Source organism: Vigna unguiculata, chromosome 2 (assembly GCF_037176805.1).
Source record: "Vigna unguiculata cultivar grain cowpea cultivar isolate G323 ecotype 2 chromosome 2, ASM3717680v1, whole genome shotgun sequence".
Taxonomy (NCBI): Eukaryota; Viridiplantae; Streptophyta; class Magnoliopsida; order Fabales; family Fabaceae; genus Vigna; species Vigna unguiculata.
Genome location: NC_140793.1, coordinates 37,288,009 through 37,307,764, shown reverse-complemented (window position 1 = coordinate 37,307,764; position 19,756 = coordinate 37,288,009). Strand labels below are relative to the sequence as shown.

The window sequence follows — 19,756 nt, the reverse complement described above, 5'->3', positions numbered from 1 at the left end:
CCTTCAGGATTGGTCTCCGGATGTTAGCTATAGCCCAATCCCCAATTCTCCCCACCTCCACCGGACATGCCCGTTTTCTGATGACCGTCGTAACTGACAACCGTCGTAACTGACAACGGCAAGTGCCGCCAGGTTCACGCCCCGTGTAGATCCCATAAGTATACACTCAGACTTCTCAGAGGGGAAAGCTTGAACCTTTTGCACTACCCATTTTCCAAGGTTTAACTTTTTTTTTTTTGCTGTTTCGCATCGTCCATGACGTGGAGAAGGATCGTTTCTTTAATGGGATGGTTTTCTTTCACTGGAACTTGAATGAAGGGACATAGTATCTGTGTCGCAAAGCTGCCTTCCTAAAATATTTAAGGTTTAATTATTTCTTGACTTTTAAATTTTAATTTGATTCTAATTTTTAAAAAATCAATACAATTTTATTTTATTTTTAAATTTCTTAGACAAATCATTGATTTTTTTTTTATAAAAAATGATATCATAATTATATTAATAAAACAAATCATTTTTATTAATAATTTCAATCTTGATAAAAAAAAATCTTAGATCTGTTATTTTCAAAAACAAGAAAAAAAAGGTAATTAAATCAATATTTAAATTTAAAATTCATTATACATTTTGACTGTAATCATTATATAGAAGAGATATATAGTGATAACACTTTTCATAAATGTTAGTTATGTAAATTATATATCCACGATTAAAATCACTGGTTCGTGGTTATATAAACATATTTTTAATATTGATAACTCAACTATAATAGATATGCAGTGGAGAGAAACTTGCACTCAACAGTTTCTCTTCTTTTTATAAAGTAAATCGTAACGCTGTGCCCTGGGAAAGAAACATATACAACTATTTTTCCCTCTTTTCTCCTCATGAAAGATACAATCGATTATGAGATTCTTACAGCCATGAATAGGCAAAACCCAGACACTTCTACCACATATCCTGTTGTCATTCTAAACTACTATGATCCAATCAAAGAATGCCCAGTCAGAGGAATTTTGACCTTTCAAACCTGAACCTCAAGGTATTAAATTCAACGTCAAAACTGGTATATTTCAAACAGCATAGCACCCCATTTCATTGCTAACATTTGAATAATATTCATTATAGTTGAGATAACCCCAGAAACGAGAAAGACCAAAATTCCCATGTTTAGGTCCCTTGATATAGCGTATGTGCAGTTCTTTTAGACTTCTATCAAACTTTTGCTTTATAGAAAGCACCTGCAAATAAATTCAAACTACTGCTCAACATATTTTTACTACGGGGTTTAAGACTAATTATTCGAGAACAGACCTAAATATCCCAAATAAGATCATCTTATCTACTGTGGATGTTTTTTGAGAAACCTTTTGGTAAAGTTTAAGATAAAAATGAAGTTTAACAGCGACATATTCTTTAGCATTGTCACTTCTAAAGATTTGAACTATCTTTCCAAATGAGTTTTTAATCAAATAAAGAAAGACACATACATATGAATAGAATAGAAGTTCAAATCTATCTTTCATAAATACACTCAATTACATTGAGAGAATTCAGTAATGAAGGAGATAAAAGAAGATGCAACTTCGAATGAGAATGAGAAACTCTTATAAAATATGTGATCAAAGTCACGTGAGTCAAGTATCCATGACATGACCTTTCACAGCTTGAGAAATACATTTTGTTGAAACACTTGTCACCATAGAAAATTGGGTTTGGTTGAGAATGTGTGTGTATAAGGTGAGAACAAATATAATCAAAGGAAAGGCTACAACCTATGACCCTTAACCCTCAAGTTAGATACAGTTGTACAACAAATAATAAAAACTATTTTAACAAAGTAAACAGCTTACGCACAGTATTTTCGTTCAATTTTGTTTTCCAAAGTATAAATGTACCAGATAAGTGATGCAGAGATTGTAGAAAGTAGCCTGGTTTACCTGGGATATATTGATTTTGGAAAGTTTGCCTGACAAATCTTCTGGATCACTTCGAGAATCCCAAGCACCAACGGTAATACAAGACCGGAAATCCAATGCACATTGCAGAATGCTCTCAATAATGCTGCCAACTCCCTTTGTTTCATCAGAGAGGAAACATCTGCAACATATATATACACAAAGACAAAAAATAAAACACCAACTGTCAGAATCATATGTGTTTTACTGTCTAAAGTTAAGGGCTGTAAGTATCAGCAATTTAATAGAAGTTTGAAACTTAAACACCAACAGTTATGCTAGTAGTTACCGTGTAGATAATAAACAACTATCTTAACAATGATTAAGCATTCGACCACACATCAAGATCCACAATCCAGTAGACACTGCATGTGGTACCAAAATGTGTATCCCTGACTCTTATAATATTAACTTGGTAGAAATAGAACAGAATTAATAATTGAAAATTTACCTTATTTATTCACTATTTACAGAAAAAAAATGCCCCTAAGTTGACTTTTTCTTTTTTGAAATAACTGTCCCTATAGATTGCAATTAACAAATAAATGTAAACTTACATGCATAATGAATCAGCAAGATATTCCATGTGCACTGATTCAAGATCCATCATATCTTTCACCTGTTTGATAAATGGCACAAATATCGAAAAAGTTATAAAGAAATTGAATTACCAGGTCTTATAGACAAGATCTAACCATCAAAGCTATGAAATTGACAATTAAGTGAGGTAGATGGAAAGTATGGTAAATAAAAATCAATACAGTTAATCTTTCTATAACATTCAAAAACTATAGTGGAGATGCAGCTAAGATGACTTCAAATTTTGTTTAGAAGTTCCTATATGAGAATCGTAAAAGCATCCCACATGAACAAAATATTTCCAAAGTTCCTCTTATGTTATGCTATGCATTAGCATTAAGACTGTCAGAAACCAAAGAAAATATGACAGAAGATATGAAGGATATTGTTCGTTGAACAAGAATCTACACAACAAAGGAGACAAGTCTCTCTTACTAGGTGCCCCCTTTAAAAAGAATTCTACTTTCACACACAAACCATTATATCCACAAAATGACTCCCTCTAATCTGATTTCCCCTACTTAGAACCAACCCCTTCTAACTAATGTAGTAACAAACAGCAGCCCCTATTCAGCTCTCATTATAGTCAGTTAACCTATGCTGCATCTGCATGACATCCTTGATCAGTAGAACCTCTTGAAATCAGAGGTCCAGGCATACAGCAAAGACAAAAATGAAGTAACCAAACTCAAAGCATGAGTTCTATACCCTTTGGTCATTATTATATATCTAATATCAGGAAGATACACAGAGAATCACATCATAAATGTCAAAGGACTTAGAAATAATGAAAAATAGTCTGATTTTGATTTATGGTCTTTATAATAAAATATATAAAAAAACTCTCATCTCACAAAGAAAGAAGGATTAATGGATTAAATTAAACAGAAAAAAAAAAAAACAGAAGTTTGAGAAAAAGATGGAAAAACCCCTAAATTTACCTGAAAAGACTATTTTCCTGAAAAACAAGACCTATCTAATAATACATAGGGCATACCTAACCATAATTCAAGTTGTGCCTTGTTGTATCAATCATACTAAACGCTTTTTTTTTTTTTAAATAACTTCGATAAGTATCCAAGTCCAAGTGTACTCAATTTGTACCAGTACCCATAAGAAGTAATCTTCTATAAAACACAATGCATAAGCAGTTACAAAACAAAGTGTGCTTCTAAATGAAACAATAGATGTCCAGAGAATGATAACTAAATAAAATAAAATAGTCATACATATTAAAAGCATTTGTCTCAAACCTTATGTTCAAGGGAATGAAGAAACCTGCACCATGATACATGAGATAATTGTGACTCAACATACTGCTGCAAAGTAGATACAAAATGGTTTATCTGGTGCCTGTCATTGAAAGTACAACAAGGATGCTTAGAATTACAAATATCAATATAAAAGTTCATCTTCAATATTTAAACGGTGCTCATTAAGTATCCCTTTATAATCAGTGCGAAAAAAATGGGTAACTGTTGTATCTTTCAGAACCCTACCCAGACCATGCCATCTGAACCTCCATACATTTAGAAAACAACTTTCAGTACCTCATCTTCATCAATATATTAAGATGCCCTGCCTCAAGTTGTAGTTCAGAATTCCGACCTTTGTTGGTTGCATCCATCAAATCCTGTTCACCAAAATTGATAGAAAATAAATTCCATTACCATTACACAATAAGAAGTTCTTGGATTCTTTTGAAAATCCTGAATGTAAGCAATTACCAGTAATAGAAGAGTCACCACACACATGAGAATAGTAACAGGATCTTAAAAACACCCCTGATATCAAATATTAACAATGTGTCCATACATTTAGAAAACCAACAACTTTCAGTACCTCACCTTTAAGGAGGAAAGAGATTGAATTACCAAACCGAACAAAAAAGAACAAGGAAACAACTTGGTTCGATATTGCAAAATTAAGATTGCACAAGTCATGCAGGATGGTATTGCAGTGAAACCAAATTGAATTGAGAGGGAAGGGAGGAAGATAATGGGGTTTGAATTATGAATATGAGGAATAACTTAGGGGCCTAATAGTTAAGAAGATATTTGTTTTTCACCTTTGTTTCCTGAAGTTTATGCAGAAAAAGTGGAAACAGAAAATAATAAACAGTTATTTTCACTGTTTCTTATATAAACTTCATCAAACAATAATACAAAAAGTAAACAAAAAGCTTTTTCTCAAACCAAACTTACCCATAGAACTTGTGACTGATAAGGATCTCTTATTCAATACAATACAATACAGAAAGAAAAATATTGCTGGATTCTTACTCGCTTAAGTGGGGACCATTCCCCAAAGATTTTTTACACGTAAAAAAATTTGTATCAAAACTAGAAAGGGAAAACAGATTGATAGCAGTGGAACACATTCAACCAAAATATGGCTTAGCAGTTGGAGAAGTGGGTATTTTCCTATCATCCAACCACGTTTTATTAATTAATTCATCGAAGGTACTATAGTAGAAACTTAGACATGCGTTGGTCCATTCATTATATGGACAGAAAATCACAAATATATTTAGGAGATATAAGATAACACATGCATGTTTGTAACAATGAACACAAGGAAAAGAAAAAAAAAAAAGAAAAATTCCAAGAAATCACACCTTTAATGAGCACCACACATCTGTCAATGAAAAAATGGCAAGCTTCACTTGTATCAAAAAGCTGAATATATCAGCATATATTTTCAATGCAGCAGGTGTTACAACAATACTGAGTGGCCAGTGCACATGGTAACCCAGCCCCAAGAAATCAAAAGAACGAACCCCTGCCAATATTTACAAATTCATTATTTGAAGCCAGAGTGAGGATAATTGGTGGGGGAGCTTATCAAACTTGCAATGAAACTAAAAATAGAAATAACATTAACAACTGCTATCAATAAACGTTCAAAAGCCAAAAGGTAATCAATGCTGTTCTCAGTATATTATTTTTGTGGTGATTGTTATTTACACAGGAAATGAGTACAGTAATATCCTATAAAGGCACTCATATGGAAAATGAAAATCCTATCTTATTTAATTATATAACATGGCTGGAATGTTTTTTAAAATTTTAAAAATCAAATGAAACTTGACTAAATCAGGAATATGTAATAGAAAAGTATCATTAAAAATATAGTTGGCATTTGTAGTTAACTTGAAATAATATTTTGTCCTTTCTTTTAATTGTGATGAAAATAGTATACTTGGTCTCTACGAAAAGTAAAAATTGGTTACAACAAGGGAATCCCCTTTTTTATAGTAGCATGGATGTACCAATAGCAGATGCAGAAAGAGGCAATTTCCCATGTCCTTTCATATACACAAACAACATATCCTTGTGAGAATCTTGTTCACAAGAAGACTTCTGAATTGACAACTCAAGTAGACCTTGAATTTCTGAAAGTCTCTCATTTGCTTCAGTAACAGACCACTTCTGTAATTTCAAGGAAACCAAAGAATGAGTAAACATAACATTATTTAAGGACAACAGTCAGCTGCGAGATATGAATCTATGAAATATTTTACAAGTTATTCAGAATCAGAATTTAGGAATACATGATGCCAAAGAGACAAGATAAACAAATCTGCCCAATCTGCTAACTCCATAAAATGATACCGCCGAAGTGCCAAAAGATGATCTTGTAACTTAAATGCTTCCTCAAGGACACTGATGGTAAGCTTGCTGACATAATTGTATCTGATATCTTTAAGGATAAGCAGCACAAGTACAGAGTGCTTCCCTAAAAGCATTATACTGAGCATCTCAACTCATTTCAATTGTGGAATAGGGACCACAAATGAAAGAAGATGAATCCTAAAATGATATTATCTGAGAAATTTTAATAAAGATCTTGCTAACCAATGACCTTGGCATTGATTGCAAATGAACAAAAACAAAATTTTAATTGGCAATTACACAGGTGCATCGGAAATCATGGTGAGTATACTAATAACACTGTTTAACAAAAAAAAATTAAGTCCTTAATCAATGTCTTTATGCACTGATTAGCATTTGCCTATTAATAAAATGTGTCGATTAAACTTATTCAACAAACTTGCATCTTAAAAACATAACTGTCATCAAAGACTTTCAAACTAGTCATGTACTTATTATGTATGTTACCCGACATACTATCACCATCTGCAATTATAAGAACTCACAATCTACCAAATTAGCAATTATTCCATTTGCCAATTTTTACACATACAAAACTTCACATGGTCATGAAATTAGCAATATCCACTTCAAGATGTGATATTTTGAACAAGTTAGTTGCACAAATTGCACCTTGTTATGACAATAATACTTGAAACACACTGACTCCTATAGAGCAGAAATTTTAAATGCCATCACTTGGTCAATGTAGGTCTGTTTGTTTTGGTTGAAGAAATATTGAAGTGCCATAATCAAGCATTCTCACATTTTAAAACAATCAAAATAAAATACTAACACAGAGATCTTTCATGGTTTTTAGCTTCTTGATCAGACAATTTTGAAACCCATTCTAACAGGTCTCATCATCAAAACAATAAAAGTCCCTTATAAGTCCATTGTGTTCCAGTTTTTCCATGTATTACGGCATCAGTAAAGAACCCAGTTGAGGTTGCATTCACCCATTATTACAAACAGTGATACTACTGACAAATAGTAAGATGAGATTGGAATGACCAGAATTAGACTTCAGTGAACTGGGTATTCATAATAAATTCGTACTAGTTTAATCTAAGTACATTGAGAGAAATAGAAGAATATACATAAACTAATCAATCAATTTTGCAGAATAAACACAAAGAAAAGGATACTGAAGCATGATTTCTTGCAGTAAGCACTTGTCAATTATAATATCAAGTGGTATCTCAAATGTTGATGACAAACTTTGTTTTTGAGTATCATCACAATTGACAGTTTTTTCAAAACTACTCAGCAATCTTTCCCAGCTGCTCCCACCAGACACAACATTTAAATGTTTATGGTCCATCAAGTCAAGTGAAGAACATAAATTTGGACCATCAACTAACCCATTCTCTCTACCACAGTCAATTTCTTCTCGTTCATTATTCTCAGCATTACGAGTTGACACATTACTGTGTGGCGTAAATGAACATGCACTGCTACATCTAGAGTTGGTGGGTATTTTGTCCATATAAACCTTACATGGGTCCTCCACAGTAGAAAAGTTGAAGTAAGGCAAAGGCTGTCCATGTTCAGCCTTGTATTTTTCCCCATTCCCACTCATCAGGTGAAGAACTGAATTTCTTGTCAGCATAGGATTCACACTAAGGGGATTAATGCTAGTATAATTACACTGATGGCAATATTTCTGCGGTTGGAAATCATACAAATGTGAAATGAGTGTACCATTGTCAGGTTGATCCTCCATCATGGCCTCCCCACTCAAAGTATCACTAACAGTAATAACATCATGGCATAACATAGAATATCTCAGGGATCCCAGGTGCTTTTCAGTCAGCTTTGGCTCAACAGCTCCATCATTACCAAATGAAGTTTTCAAAAATTCACCCATTGCAGAACAGCCGAGAATCATACTCTCTCTATATTGAATACTGGATTTACATGAGCAGCTTGAATTCCCTGGTTTTGGAGAATTAGACTTGTGATTCAATATCACTCCCTCATGGGAGGACTGCACCAAGTGATCAGTAGCATCCCTTTTATCACAGAGTTCATGTGCATTACTGCCTGAGTTTTCATGATGAAAGGAATTTTGTATTGAATTATTTAAGGTAGCACTCTTCAAGAAGCTTAAAGCAGATAAATGATTTTGTTGCCCAACTACCGGACATGACCAACCACTAAGCTGATCACAATCCAATTGCTCCTCAGAGCTGTTCATGGATGAACTTTCAGATAAATCACACATATCTTCCAGCAAGGAGAACTCATCTACTGTACTTGAGGCATCAGAGCCTAAATCACCAATGCCCCTGAGAAAATCTATAAAACATCAATGAAGCAATAACAAAGGGAAATAAAGTTGTCATGGAAAAAACTACGATGTCAAGCAGCAAATAAACAGAAGCACACTACTCGGTACATGTATCTTCATGCTCACATGAAGGGGGGATTGTCAGATGAGGGGAGTAGGAGATTACATATTTAAACTTCTTCTATCTGCTATATTGTTTTCTGACATGATCTGGTCTAGTTTGTCTAAGGTACCTCCACCATTACCAAAAGAAGGCACCAAAGCATGCATAGCTACCTGCCAAAGAAAAATGTTTACGAGTAAGAAGGAAAAATGGTAAAGGAATAAGTACATGCACAAAATGAAGTAGTCTGTTGTCGTAATCCTGCATCTATCTTATTTTATACTTCCTATGGTCCTTTTTTGATGTTTCTCATTCTAAAACTTATTGTGGATCAAAACAAAAGAATATAACATCACTGAAGCAAATGGATAATGATGATAAATAACTGCTATAACGACCGGCTAAGCATTGGTGTCATTTTGCAAATCAATTGAGACATTGTATTTGCAAGTAACAACAAATAGAACAATTACAATAAAGTGACACTTCCACTGGACCACATAAATCATGATGAAAAGAATCAAGATTTTAATGTTAAAGAAAAACACAGTAATTTATAGCACAAAGTAAAAATATAAAATAAAATTATCATCGTATCTGCAGAGCAGCAATAGTGTGTAGTTACTCTCTCCTAAATCATAGCAGGCATTGTGAAAACAAAAGTACCACATGTTTTTTGCAATTCCACTTGTATAAAGACTTTCATACCAGTCAAGATCCAACACTTGCCAAAAGCACAAGGCAGTAGGTAAACGGTACAAGATTGGTTTTGTACCTACTAGCATATTAGAAGCAGAAAGCTAAATGATAGTTTATACAAAATTAAGCAGGGAAATATCTTGCCAGAGGTGTGATTTAACAAAAGCAATAATTTGATGCATTTGGCCAGGAAATAATCCAAGAATTTTTTTTTCCTTGATTATGGTGTTCAGCTAATATGTTTAAGCAGGTTTTCTGATTTTTTGTGGTGATTGCACGAGAACAACTTAGAGGTTGCTTAGTTTGAGTATGCTTTCTATTTTCACTTTTAATTACAAAATATCACTTTGTTTTCATTTTATTTCTTTTTCAAAGGTTTGTATAGGAATTAGCAAAAAGAAAATACTATTGTTTTCATTATTTTCTGTACAAACTTTTAAACAAGAATAAAATAAAAACAAGGCAAACTTTGTAATTACAAGTAAAAACAAAAAATGAAAATAGAAACATATTTTCAAACCAAAAAGCTTAAATTTCTAGCCCCGTAATCCTTTTCTTCTATCATGCAAATAAATTGCTTTGTTATTGCAAAATAACCAAAATTATGGAGGATGACCACCTGCAGATATCTAACTTCTAAACTGCTCAAAAGACTTCCAATTTTCTCATTCATCCCTTTATAATAATTTTCTCTTGCAAGCACCATAGCTTCTATAACATCTTTGCTGAAAGCCAATGGAGATGAATAAGACAGACCACTGCTTGAAAAGCCACTCCAGCAGGGTACAAAGTCATCACAACTATGTTCTCCAGAAGCAACATGAATGCACATTTCAAGCAATTTCAACAGTACTTGAAGCTGCTGACCAGCTCTAACAAGTGGGACCAAGAAATCTTTGAGAAATTCAGGAATGGGAACTCCATCTCGCACCTGATGTTAGATGTTCCCACCATGAGAATCAATAATATGACAATGTAATATAAAGTTATGATTCATACGAAAACTGCTAGCAGCCAGCAGGAAATCATTACCTTCACACTTGCTAATGAAAAGTCAATAGCATTGCCAACTTTAACATGTGACTTAAGAGGTAAACATTCCATATTTTCTACAATAAACTCCTTATATGGGTCATGAATTTCTGCTTTGAAAATCCAGGATCTAATGAACCCACAATATGGTTCACATGATTGAAGGAAAAGAAACTTCAGCAGAGTGCAGTGAGCAGGATCAGCAACCTAAATTGCAAAAGGTCAAATAGATTACAAGATTTTCAATAAAGAAGGTCATTTAAAACAGAAGATCTTTCGCAAGTGTCGTTCCATTGCAACAAATATGTAAAACATTGAGTAGGTAGGCCCCTCATGACAATTCTACTCTCCACTGGCCTGTCATCTCTTCAATTTAAATTTGTATTTGTATCTTTCTGGATGCTACAACTCTTGTTGTCTAAATGTCTCTTTGACACCAGAAAAGAAAAAAAAAATCCAACAATCTTCCTACCATAATAAGCTATTTTGCAATCCATTACTTATAGTGATATCCCAAACTAATCTTTCTTTGTCCCCTTCTAAAATGATAATCAAGGGATTCACCAAAAGATAAGTATATGTGGGTATATGCCCTGAAGTATTCATTTAACAGTGCCCTTGATTGAAACTTCAATGTATGAATAAAAAAATAGTACCTAAGAGACAATAACTGAAAACAAGAAAATGGGAAACAAATTCTACCAGATAATCTAAAAATAGTACAAGATATAAAAGAGTCTGTTTAATATTTTTCATATATTCTAACAAGAGGTTCAAATAAGCAAACCTGTAACTGTGAATACAAAAACGTTAATAGATCTCCCCCTCTGCAGAAGTTCTGGAATTCAGAAGTAGCTTCCGTAACCAGGTCCTCAAAAGCAGTATCTGAAAAGCGAAGAGCCCACTTTTGAAGGTTACATATACTAGCAAGGGCTTCAATCTGAGTCCTTAGTTCTTTTGTGTGCAGATAAAACTCAAGTAGTGTAATTTCAGAATGCACTACATTCTTCAAACACCCCGGAACAGTCAAATCCATGTTTTTTGATGAACGCCTCAAGATTACAGAAGTATGAATCGTGTCCAATCCACATATGTACCCTTCCAAGACTTTTCCCACAGCAACAGCAAATGCTTGATTAACAAGAGTAAACGGAGGGAACTGTTCTGCTCTCACTGTGTCATCCTGATGAATCTGACTTTGGATAACATCAGAATTACGATGATTGTGTCCAAAACTGAGATCCACATTCATATTTGTGTAATAATCCACAAATGCACGAAGAAGAAAGACCAGAGAAGCGGTGCAACCAATGGATGTAAGAATATTTCCCAAAGAACGAGTGCTGGAAGCACGATTCCAGAGGTTGGGAAGGTGGAGGAAGGTCCTGTCAGCTGGATCAGAACAAAAGATGGCAGATATCCTTTGAATGCTGATAAGAGATGATTTTGCACCTTGCATCGCATTCATGGCCAACCTCACCAAACTTGATTCCTGCAGCCAAAGATGTTGGTTCAATTAAGTTCAAAATGTGTAGACAAATAGATAGACAGTGATGGAAAGAAAAGCAAAGCCTGAGAAAGTAGGAAAGCAAGTATTGGAAATTGACTAGGTTTTTCGATAGTGAAAGACATTGCATTGCAGTGAAAAGCAGAAATGAAGTCTGAATAGAATAGGTTAGTTTGAGAGAGAAAGAGGAACTTACAGAGAGAGTGGAGAGGTGAGAGAGAGGTTGATTTTGAGGATGAGAAGATGACGAAGAAGAGTGCAGTCCACTCTCAGAAGGTATGGATTCCCAGGTGTTTGGGGAAAGCCATGGATCCTCTACCTTCAAATTCTCCAATAACCCCGTAAATTTCGTATCAACAGCCATGGCTTCCCTTCTCTTGGAGTGATGAAGTAAACTATCAAAGGAATTTTAAAATAAATTCGGATTGTCTTTTCTCTCAATCAAATCCCTCTCAGTTCTTCCCTTCCCCGCGGCTACTTTTTGAATTATGCAGTCAATATTTACAAAGATGTGATTCTTGTATGAATTTAGTAGAAAATTATAAAAATATGTAAAATCAAATTCTATTGAACCAAATTTCTTAAATTTTTAATTTTAACAGGTTTTGTATGAAACCAGAATTATTTATCACTCCCTATTATTACATTACAAGTTATATATAATTTTACTCTTTTTATAAATGATTAATTAAAAGAAGAAAAGGAAAATAATATATATATATATATATATATATAATTTTGTAAAAATAGTATTGAAACAATTTTGTAATAGTTACCTTCTAAAAAAATAATTATTTAATTATTTAAAATTTAAATAAGCCATTTATTATTTATTTTATTAAATACGTAAACTATTTTTATTTATTAAAAGATAAAAATATCTAATAAAACACCAAATTATTAAATAATATCCCTTATATATATATTTTTTATAAAACTAAGTAGTTTATGTATTTTGTAGATAATAATTTTAATAAGAAAATTACTTAGAATTTGAAATGTTAAATCATTATATTAAAAATTTATTAATATTATATATATATATATATATATATATATATATATATATATATATATATATATATAGCCCATGTCTATTTACATTTTTATTATATTAAAATATATATAATTTTATTATTTTTATGATTAACTTCTTCCCATCATAGAAATATATATAAAAGTATTGTTATAATAGTAATTAAAATAAAAATATTACTAAATTAAAGAAAATTTCATAAAAAATAAACACAAAAATAAATATAAATCATTTTCCATAATTTTATTGTAGATATTTTTTGTTTATTTTATAAATATTTTTTTATTTTAAATAATTATTTTAGTTTAAAAATTAATTATTTAAAGAGTAAAATGACAAAATTTGTGTAAATAAAAAGGATTTATTAATGTTAAAAATAGTTATTATAAAAATAAATTATCTGTATAGTTTTATCGTAGGTAATTTTTTATTTTATAAGTAATTCCTTTTATTATAAATAGTCAGTTTAGTTTAATAATACCTAAAAGATACGAATTTTTGTATATTAGAAGAAAAATTCCCTTTTACTAATGTTATAGATAAATATTTTTAATATAAAAACATCTGAAAAATAAATATTTTTCAATTTGTATAATTAAAATACAAAGCAAATATCATGATTTGGAATGGAATGACAATTTTAAAGACAAACATTTGTACAAGGTGATCGTTACTAATTTCCCATGCTGAGAAAGTTAAATTAATACAATTATAACTCGGTACATTTAAGATAAAAGTCAACTAGTTTAAATTTTGAAAGTTTAAGGACATCTTATTTTAATTTGTTTATGTCAAAAGTTTTACTTGGACTAATATATTATAATGTTTTCTTTTCATTTTAGTTGCAATTTTGTTTCAACTTCAATATAATTTTTAAAACTATATTTTGTTTTACAGTTACATACAATAAAATATATTACAATAGAAAAGAGGGTTTAACCCAACACAAATACTTAAATTTTTTATTCATTTTCTTTCACTTTTCTCTTCTTAATTCAAAGGACCTTCGTTTCTTTTCTCTTTTTCCTCTGTTTTCTTTTCTTTCCTTTCCACTTACTTGTTTACACTTCATCCAAACATAACATTAATCTTTTCTCAGACGTAACTCATAAATATTGCTCTAACCATTTCTAAACCACTACTAACACAAATATAAGAAAGATTCCTTATTAAAATATTTGTCTAATTAATGAGTAATAACATTTTTATAGCATGGACAGCAAAAATATACTTACTGTCAGGAAAAATATACTAGTTATCATGATGTGGCTATGATGGACAAACAATAAGATTGAAGGAACTGTTACAAAGTGGCAGATGATTCTCTCTTTCACTGTGTTCAAATCCCTATGAATCAACTGACCTGAATTTAATTCAATGGCACTGCTATGAAGAGTAGCACTATAGCATGACATAGAGTCAGCAATGCTTTACGGTTAGGAAATGCTTTATGGTTAGGAAAAACGCAATTCCAGGTGTGACAACAAGCTCAAACCAACATCCGGTGAATTCTGAGGAAACCAAGCGAATAATTTGAATTAACTCATCAATTTGTGACATCCCAACTTCTTAGCATATTTTGAGGCTGTGAATTCTGAGAAAACCGAGCGGAATAATTTGAATTAACTCAACCATTTGTGACATCCCAACTTCTTTGCATATATGGAGGCAAATCCGCTACCAACTCAAGTCCTTCCCCTAGTGAAAGATCACAATTGGAAAATGATTGCACATTTTGCAGTGCTTGAGATATATTGGGTAAGACTATTTGCTTGCAATGAAGATGTAAACGAGGATGATTCTCAGAGATGCTCCCATTGTTCAAATTAAGGCCAAAGGGGAGTGTTTCTTCCTTGAGAAGCTCTTCACAGGAGTCCTCCACATAAGACAAATCAAAACCTCCCCACTTCCTGTGAGCTTGCCATCCATACTTGTAGTCCCCAACTATTGGTGTACCTAACACCTCAGCACAGTGCACTCGAAGCTGTGGCACCAGTATACACACTTAGAACAGAGATTATGATGAGTCATATCGAATAATTTTAACATTTTATGTTCTGACTAACACAAATTTCAAATGATTCTTCCCTAGTTTTTGTTACCTGGTGTTTTCTACCAGTTAAAGGGGACAACTCCAACCATGTGTAACCTGCACTATTTGAGATGGCATAAGAAGGGGGTGCCAGATAAGAAGAGCTGAGGAGAAGCACTTGACAGTAAAATTCATGCTAAAGAGGGTGGACAAAAATACACATCACAATTTTTCTACAAATGTAGGCTCAAATATTGGCATACAAGTGTTGTTGAGATTAAAATCAGACATCCCCTCCAGCTGGTGCGTTTAATTATGCTTTTGGCAGACTGTAAATTCTATTTCCCAAACATGAAATTGAGTCAAACTCATATTTGGTACGTGACCATTAGCTCTTTTTGTCAGGAACTCTATGCCTTTCTAGTATCAAGTAAAAATGCTCAACAACATTATTTAATAAAACAATTTGTAAGATAAAATAGTTTGGAAGCATGCATTTCTTGACTTTGCAAAAACTCTTTAAGCAGTATTGTTGCTTCTAGAACACTAACGACATTTAATGACCCCAACCCATTAACAACTAGTGAGAACAAGAGTGGCTGAAACTAGGGTCCTAAAGAATTTAAAATATCACAAAAACATGTAACACGGGAAAATAATGGAATTTGTTCTTATCACTCTCAAAGAAATTTGATGAAATTTAATCTTATAATTAAAAGTAAGCTTCATTACCAACCTTGTGATGATGATGCAAGCACTCGGTACTCTGTAATTGCATGCTGTGATGACAATGATGCAGAATTGTCAACTACAGTTATTCGATCAGATTTCCCGTTGTCAACTACCACCTGAAAACAAATAAGGGCTGCAAGTTTACAACAATACTAGGCAAGAATAAGGAGCTTTCTATAGCTACTCAAATCAATGATTGCATTCAAATTGTAAGGCCTAAGCTTTCATGTCATCATGCATTGCCAGATAGTTGGCAGCAATCCATGAACGTAGGGCTTCATTTTATGGATACTAACAAGTTTGTTTTGAGCTTGCCTTTAAAGCATTAAAGTAACCACCATGACTAAAAATTAAAGTATTAAGGTAAATTCATCCTACTGGTTGTTTAAAATGTTTGATACTTCAGTTTTAAGACAATGCTGTAATTCACTGCTATTTATGCACATTACATACTACAAGTAAACGTTTCATAAGTTTGACAATTCTGATACGAAATGGATGAAGCGCGCACAAAGCATAACTTTCCGGGAGTAAGATTGACCAAATGAAATATCCTAGTAAATAGTTAATAAGCAACAATATGGATACAACCTTACCCAGTGAAGCAGTGACCAACCCCTTTGAACGTCTAGGACATCCAAGGACAAGTGCCCAATACCTTCTCTGTAGTATTCTCTTCTCTTCACCAATCTATTTAAGATCAAACAGCACAAAATCAAGAAAAGCAATGAAATGGACATAGACCCTAAATGACCAATGCTCTGAATGTTTTAGCATGCATGAAGCATTTGATGTAAAAAGAACAATTATTTTACTCACATTATCTAAAGCCCTAGATGTTTTCTCCCGAAAGATGGAATGCAGAACTGTAGTACTTGTCTGTGTTCTTCCCATCACCAGAATGCCAGAACAGTCTCTGTCTAGTCTATGCACCTAAAAACAATTTTGTTAAAGTATCAGACTAATATCTAGTTCATGCTTCATACATCCAAACAACCATCAATCATATTGGCACGGGAGAAAAGACAAGGCAAACAATTCCACTAATTTCATTGAAGTTAAGTTCAAGCTTTGTAATGATTATAACAGATGAAACGGTATTTCATAGAAGAATAATAAATAATACTGTTTACCACTTTCTTTTACCAAGATACCACTTGAATTTTTCTAACTGACGAATCTTGAGTATAAGAACAATTAAAGTTTATCTAATATAAAATTTAAAAAAAAAAGCATTTCCTGCCATTTTTTTTTCATGTATTGTTTACAATTGCAAGCAATTCCCATAAAAAATAAGCATCTGTCATTGAACACTGCTGCAGGAAAGAGTATATTGCTTCACAGAGGAAAAGGCTTCATCATGTCCTAGGTTCTTAAATACTTTTATTTTTGTCATTATAACAAAACCAATGGAAAAATTTGAGCAGTAAGTTGAGTGCATGATCATCTTGAGTTCTTTCCTCCCAGGACACAAACAGCCAGAGCCAGATTGTCATGTGAAATCATTAGCAAAAGAACAATAAACTGAAAATCAGTTTGCATTTGCCAACTACTCTATGTAACCCTTTTTTGTCGTCATAATATATTAGATAACAGGCTGAGGAAGAAACGAAGATAATGAAATTGTAAACAGTTTGGTACTAGAAAAGGCATAACAAAGTGAATGATAAAGAAGAGATTGCACAAGTACAGATACGAGAAAGATAATAAAGAGCTTACCAGACGAGGGGGTTCAGAGTATTCATAATTTAAACATGCAGCAGCTACCACATCTAAACTGTGTTTGATATTAATGCCACCCTAACGAGAGACATAGATAGCATGTGTAAGAATTAATGAGTGAAGACGACCCAAATGAGAGGGGTGGGCCCATACCTGCACGGGCATTCCTGGAGGTTTGTTGAGGACGAGAATGGCAGGATCCTAAACACATTAGCATAGATTGAGGTGAGAGCAAGCTATGAGACACGGACAAGAAAAAAAAAGAAAATAAAGGAGTTAAGTTAACGTTGAAAACCTTGTATATAACAAGAGTGCGGATAAAGTTAATTTGCTGAGGAGTGAGAGGAGAGTGAGGTTTGTGTGTAGGCGCTGGTTTTTGTTGAACAGATTGAGGAAGTAAAATCCGATCTCCAGCGTTCAAGGTGTACTTAGCTGCCACCTTCATTCCTCAATGTTATGATAATACGATGTGTGGTATAACAGGAGAAGAACAGGAACGAGATTGAGATGGTTACTCACCCTTTTGAGTGTTTGATGTTGCGTGTCCATGTGAGGAGGAGAGAGAAGTCGAACTTGTCTCAGACGGAAAAGCTTGTGCAGAAGGGATATGGGGAGGTTTGGGCAGCAGCGAACAATCCATTTGAGCGCGGTGGTGGGAGTGGAGGAGAGTTCGTTTCCCGATCCCTTTCTCTTTCCCTTCACCTCCACGGTGGCGCTCGCAGTCACGGGAGGCAGCGTAAGCCATTTCTCCTCCCACTGCCTTCCGGCCGACAAGTGCCGCCGACCACTCCTCAACGCTCTGAACATCCATTCTGCTTGTGCCGCCATCGCCAATCTCATCACAGGGTTTCAATTTACACCCTCTTCTCTCTTTGTTTTTCCTTTCTTAACAAAGCAAATCACAACAAGTCCAAATTTAAATTTGAAAATCATCAAAATGTATACAAACTTGTAGCTCTGTGATCATGGAGAAAGGCATCTGAATGAGGGAAAACAATTCACCATCTCATTTGAAAGTTATTGGGATCTTTTTGTATAAATATTTTGAGATAAATAAATAGCTTTGCATCATATTTAAATTGAGAGCGATTTATTCGATGTAAGAAATTTAATTATTAAAAAAATAAAACAATTTCAGTAAAAAAAATCAAAATTCTCTAACTGGTTAACAATCTTTATATACTAATATCCTAACAAATATGTAAAGAACATTTCTAATTTTGTACATTACATTCAATTTTATGTCTTTTACTGATATTTAAACTTTGACACTCAGAATTGTCATAGTTTCCTTCAATATAATATTTGAAATGGTTAGCGCATTACATGTTGATATTTAGCTACTATATAATCTCCACGGTATATGGAATAATAACATAATTGAATTTAAAAATTAATAAATGTTGCAATTTATTTTGACTATCTCATATTTATTTTTAAAATAAAAATTCATGACTATCTCAATTTTTATCGTATCATCTCTGTTGACAAACGGTATACCGTATTTGTATTTGTATTCATATGTAGCAGCGTAGCCTGTGTTAATGCATTGTTTCAATGCATTGTTTAAATATGTGTGATATTATATTAATAGGTGATAATATTATAATGTTATTAAGTTAATATATATATATATATATATTAAAATTATATTTATTAAAAATAAAGTGAAATATATCATAACAGATAAAAGAATAACCATGGATAGATAAAGAAAAATAGAATAAGAAACATCTGATTTTATAAAAAATTGATAAAAATAACGGTCAATTTTTAAAAATTTAATAAATTATTATATTTAAAGGTAAAATCGGTATTTTAAAAAGTGGACACAAAAAGGGAATCCCTTTATATATTGTTATAGATTTATTTATTATTTCAAAAATTAATTAAACAATGATTTTTTTAAAAATATGATATTACTAAGTATTATATATTTATTATTTTTTAATATCAAATATCAAAAAATAAATTATAATTATATAAATACAAGTAGCCAAGAAAAAAATAATATAAGTTAAATATATTTTAATAATTTAAAATAGAAATAAATATGATAATAAAGACAAATAATTAAGTTTTTATACACTATGTTTTTAATAAAGACAAATACATTAAGTTTTATACCCTATGTTTTTACATAATCCTGTAGTATCTTCCACCTTTTAAATATTTTTAATGAATTCATTAAAAGTTTTTTAATTACTCTCTTATAATATTTATTATTATTAGTCGCTACATGACTAATATTGTATTAGTGTTATTCTTAAAAAAGTGTAGTGATTTATAACATGTTGTTGTAACTCAAAAAAACAATTCAAACTAATAATAAAACCTGATATTTAAGTGTTATTTTTGGAGTGTTCGATAAAAAAGAGCGGCATATAGTACTCTAAATATAAAAGAAGGA

The 19,756-nt window shown here is 32.4% G+C and overlaps 2 protein-coding genes across 3 annotated transcripts; both read right to left on the bottom strand.

Moving 5' to 3' along the window:
* Positions 1-791: 791 nt before the first annotated feature.
* Positions 792-12,320, bottom strand: LOC114173703 (Spc97 / Spc98 family of spindle pole body (SBP) component). Of its 2 annotated transcripts, XM_028058248.2 has the most exons (14): positions 12,021-12,317; positions 11,105-11,809; positions 10,318-10,524; positions 9,905-10,216; positions 8,650-8,759; positions 7,339-8,481; positions 6,091-6,232; positions 5,809-5,968; positions 5,155-5,318; positions 4,088-4,170; positions 3,791-3,890; positions 2,516-2,577; positions 1,941-2,100; positions 792-1,241 (listed from the first exon to the last, which is right to left on the bottom strand). In XM_028058248.2, exons 1-14 carry the CDS (start codon positions 12,186-12,188, stop codon positions 1,074-1,076), a joined length of 3,684 nt encoding a protein of 1,227 aa, XP_027914049.2. In that variant the 5' UTR covers positions 12,189-12,317; the 3' UTR covers positions 792-1,073. The 2 variants fall into 2 exon arrangements, 1 of the variants encoding a protein (XP_027914049.2); XR_014986575.1 differs by lacking the exons at positions 792-1,241; positions 1,941-2,100 and having other exon boundaries at positions 4,037-4,170; positions 12,021-12,320.
* Positions 12,321-14,011: 1,691 nt separating this feature from the next.
* LOC114170473 (Pseudouridine synthase family protein) lies at positions 14,012-18,357 on the bottom strand. Its single transcript, XM_028055962.2, has 9 exons — positions 17,866-18,357; positions 17,642-17,785; positions 17,500-17,547; positions 17,344-17,424; positions 16,444-16,557; positions 16,216-16,314; positions 15,629-15,740; positions 14,963-15,009; positions 14,012-14,844 (listed from the first exon to the last, which is right to left on the bottom strand). Exons 1-9 carry the CDS (start codon positions 18,184-18,186, stop codon positions 14,488-14,490), a joined length of 1,323 nt encoding a protein of 440 aa, XP_027911763.2. The 5' UTR covers positions 18,187-18,357; the 3' UTR covers positions 14,012-14,487.
* Positions 18,358-19,756: the final 1,399 nt, after the last annotated feature.

What these genes read in the sequence shown, in the direction of transcription:
- LOC114173703 (XM_028058248.2), bottom strand. Translation starts at nt 12,188, where the DNA reads ATGGCTGTTGATACGAAATTTACGGGGTTATTGGAGAATTTGAAGGTA. An exon ending in TCTTTCTGCATCTGCTATTG is followed by an intron (nt 5,319 to 5,808) that starts GTACATCCATGC and finishes AAATATTGGCAG; the next exon opens with GGGTTCGTTCTTTTGATTTC. An exon ending in CTTGCTGATTCATTATGCAT is followed by an intron (nt 2,101 to 2,515) that starts GTAAGTTTACAT and finishes TATATGTTGCAG; the next exon opens with ATGTTTCCTCTCTGATGAAA.
- LOC114170473 (XM_028055962.2), bottom strand. Translation starts at nt 18,186, where the DNA reads ATGAGATTGGCGATGGCGGCACAAGCAGAATGGATGTTCAGAGCGTTG. An exon ending in CATCTAGGGCTTTAGATAAT is followed by an intron (nt 16,315 to 16,443) that starts GTGAGTAAAATA and finishes GATCTTAAATAG; the next exon opens with ATTGGTGAAGAGAAGAGAAT. An exon ending in TAACTGGTAGAAAACACCAG is followed by an intron (nt 14,845 to 14,962) that starts GTAACAAAAACT and finishes CTGGTGCCACAG; the next exon opens with CTTCGAGTGCACTGTGCTGA.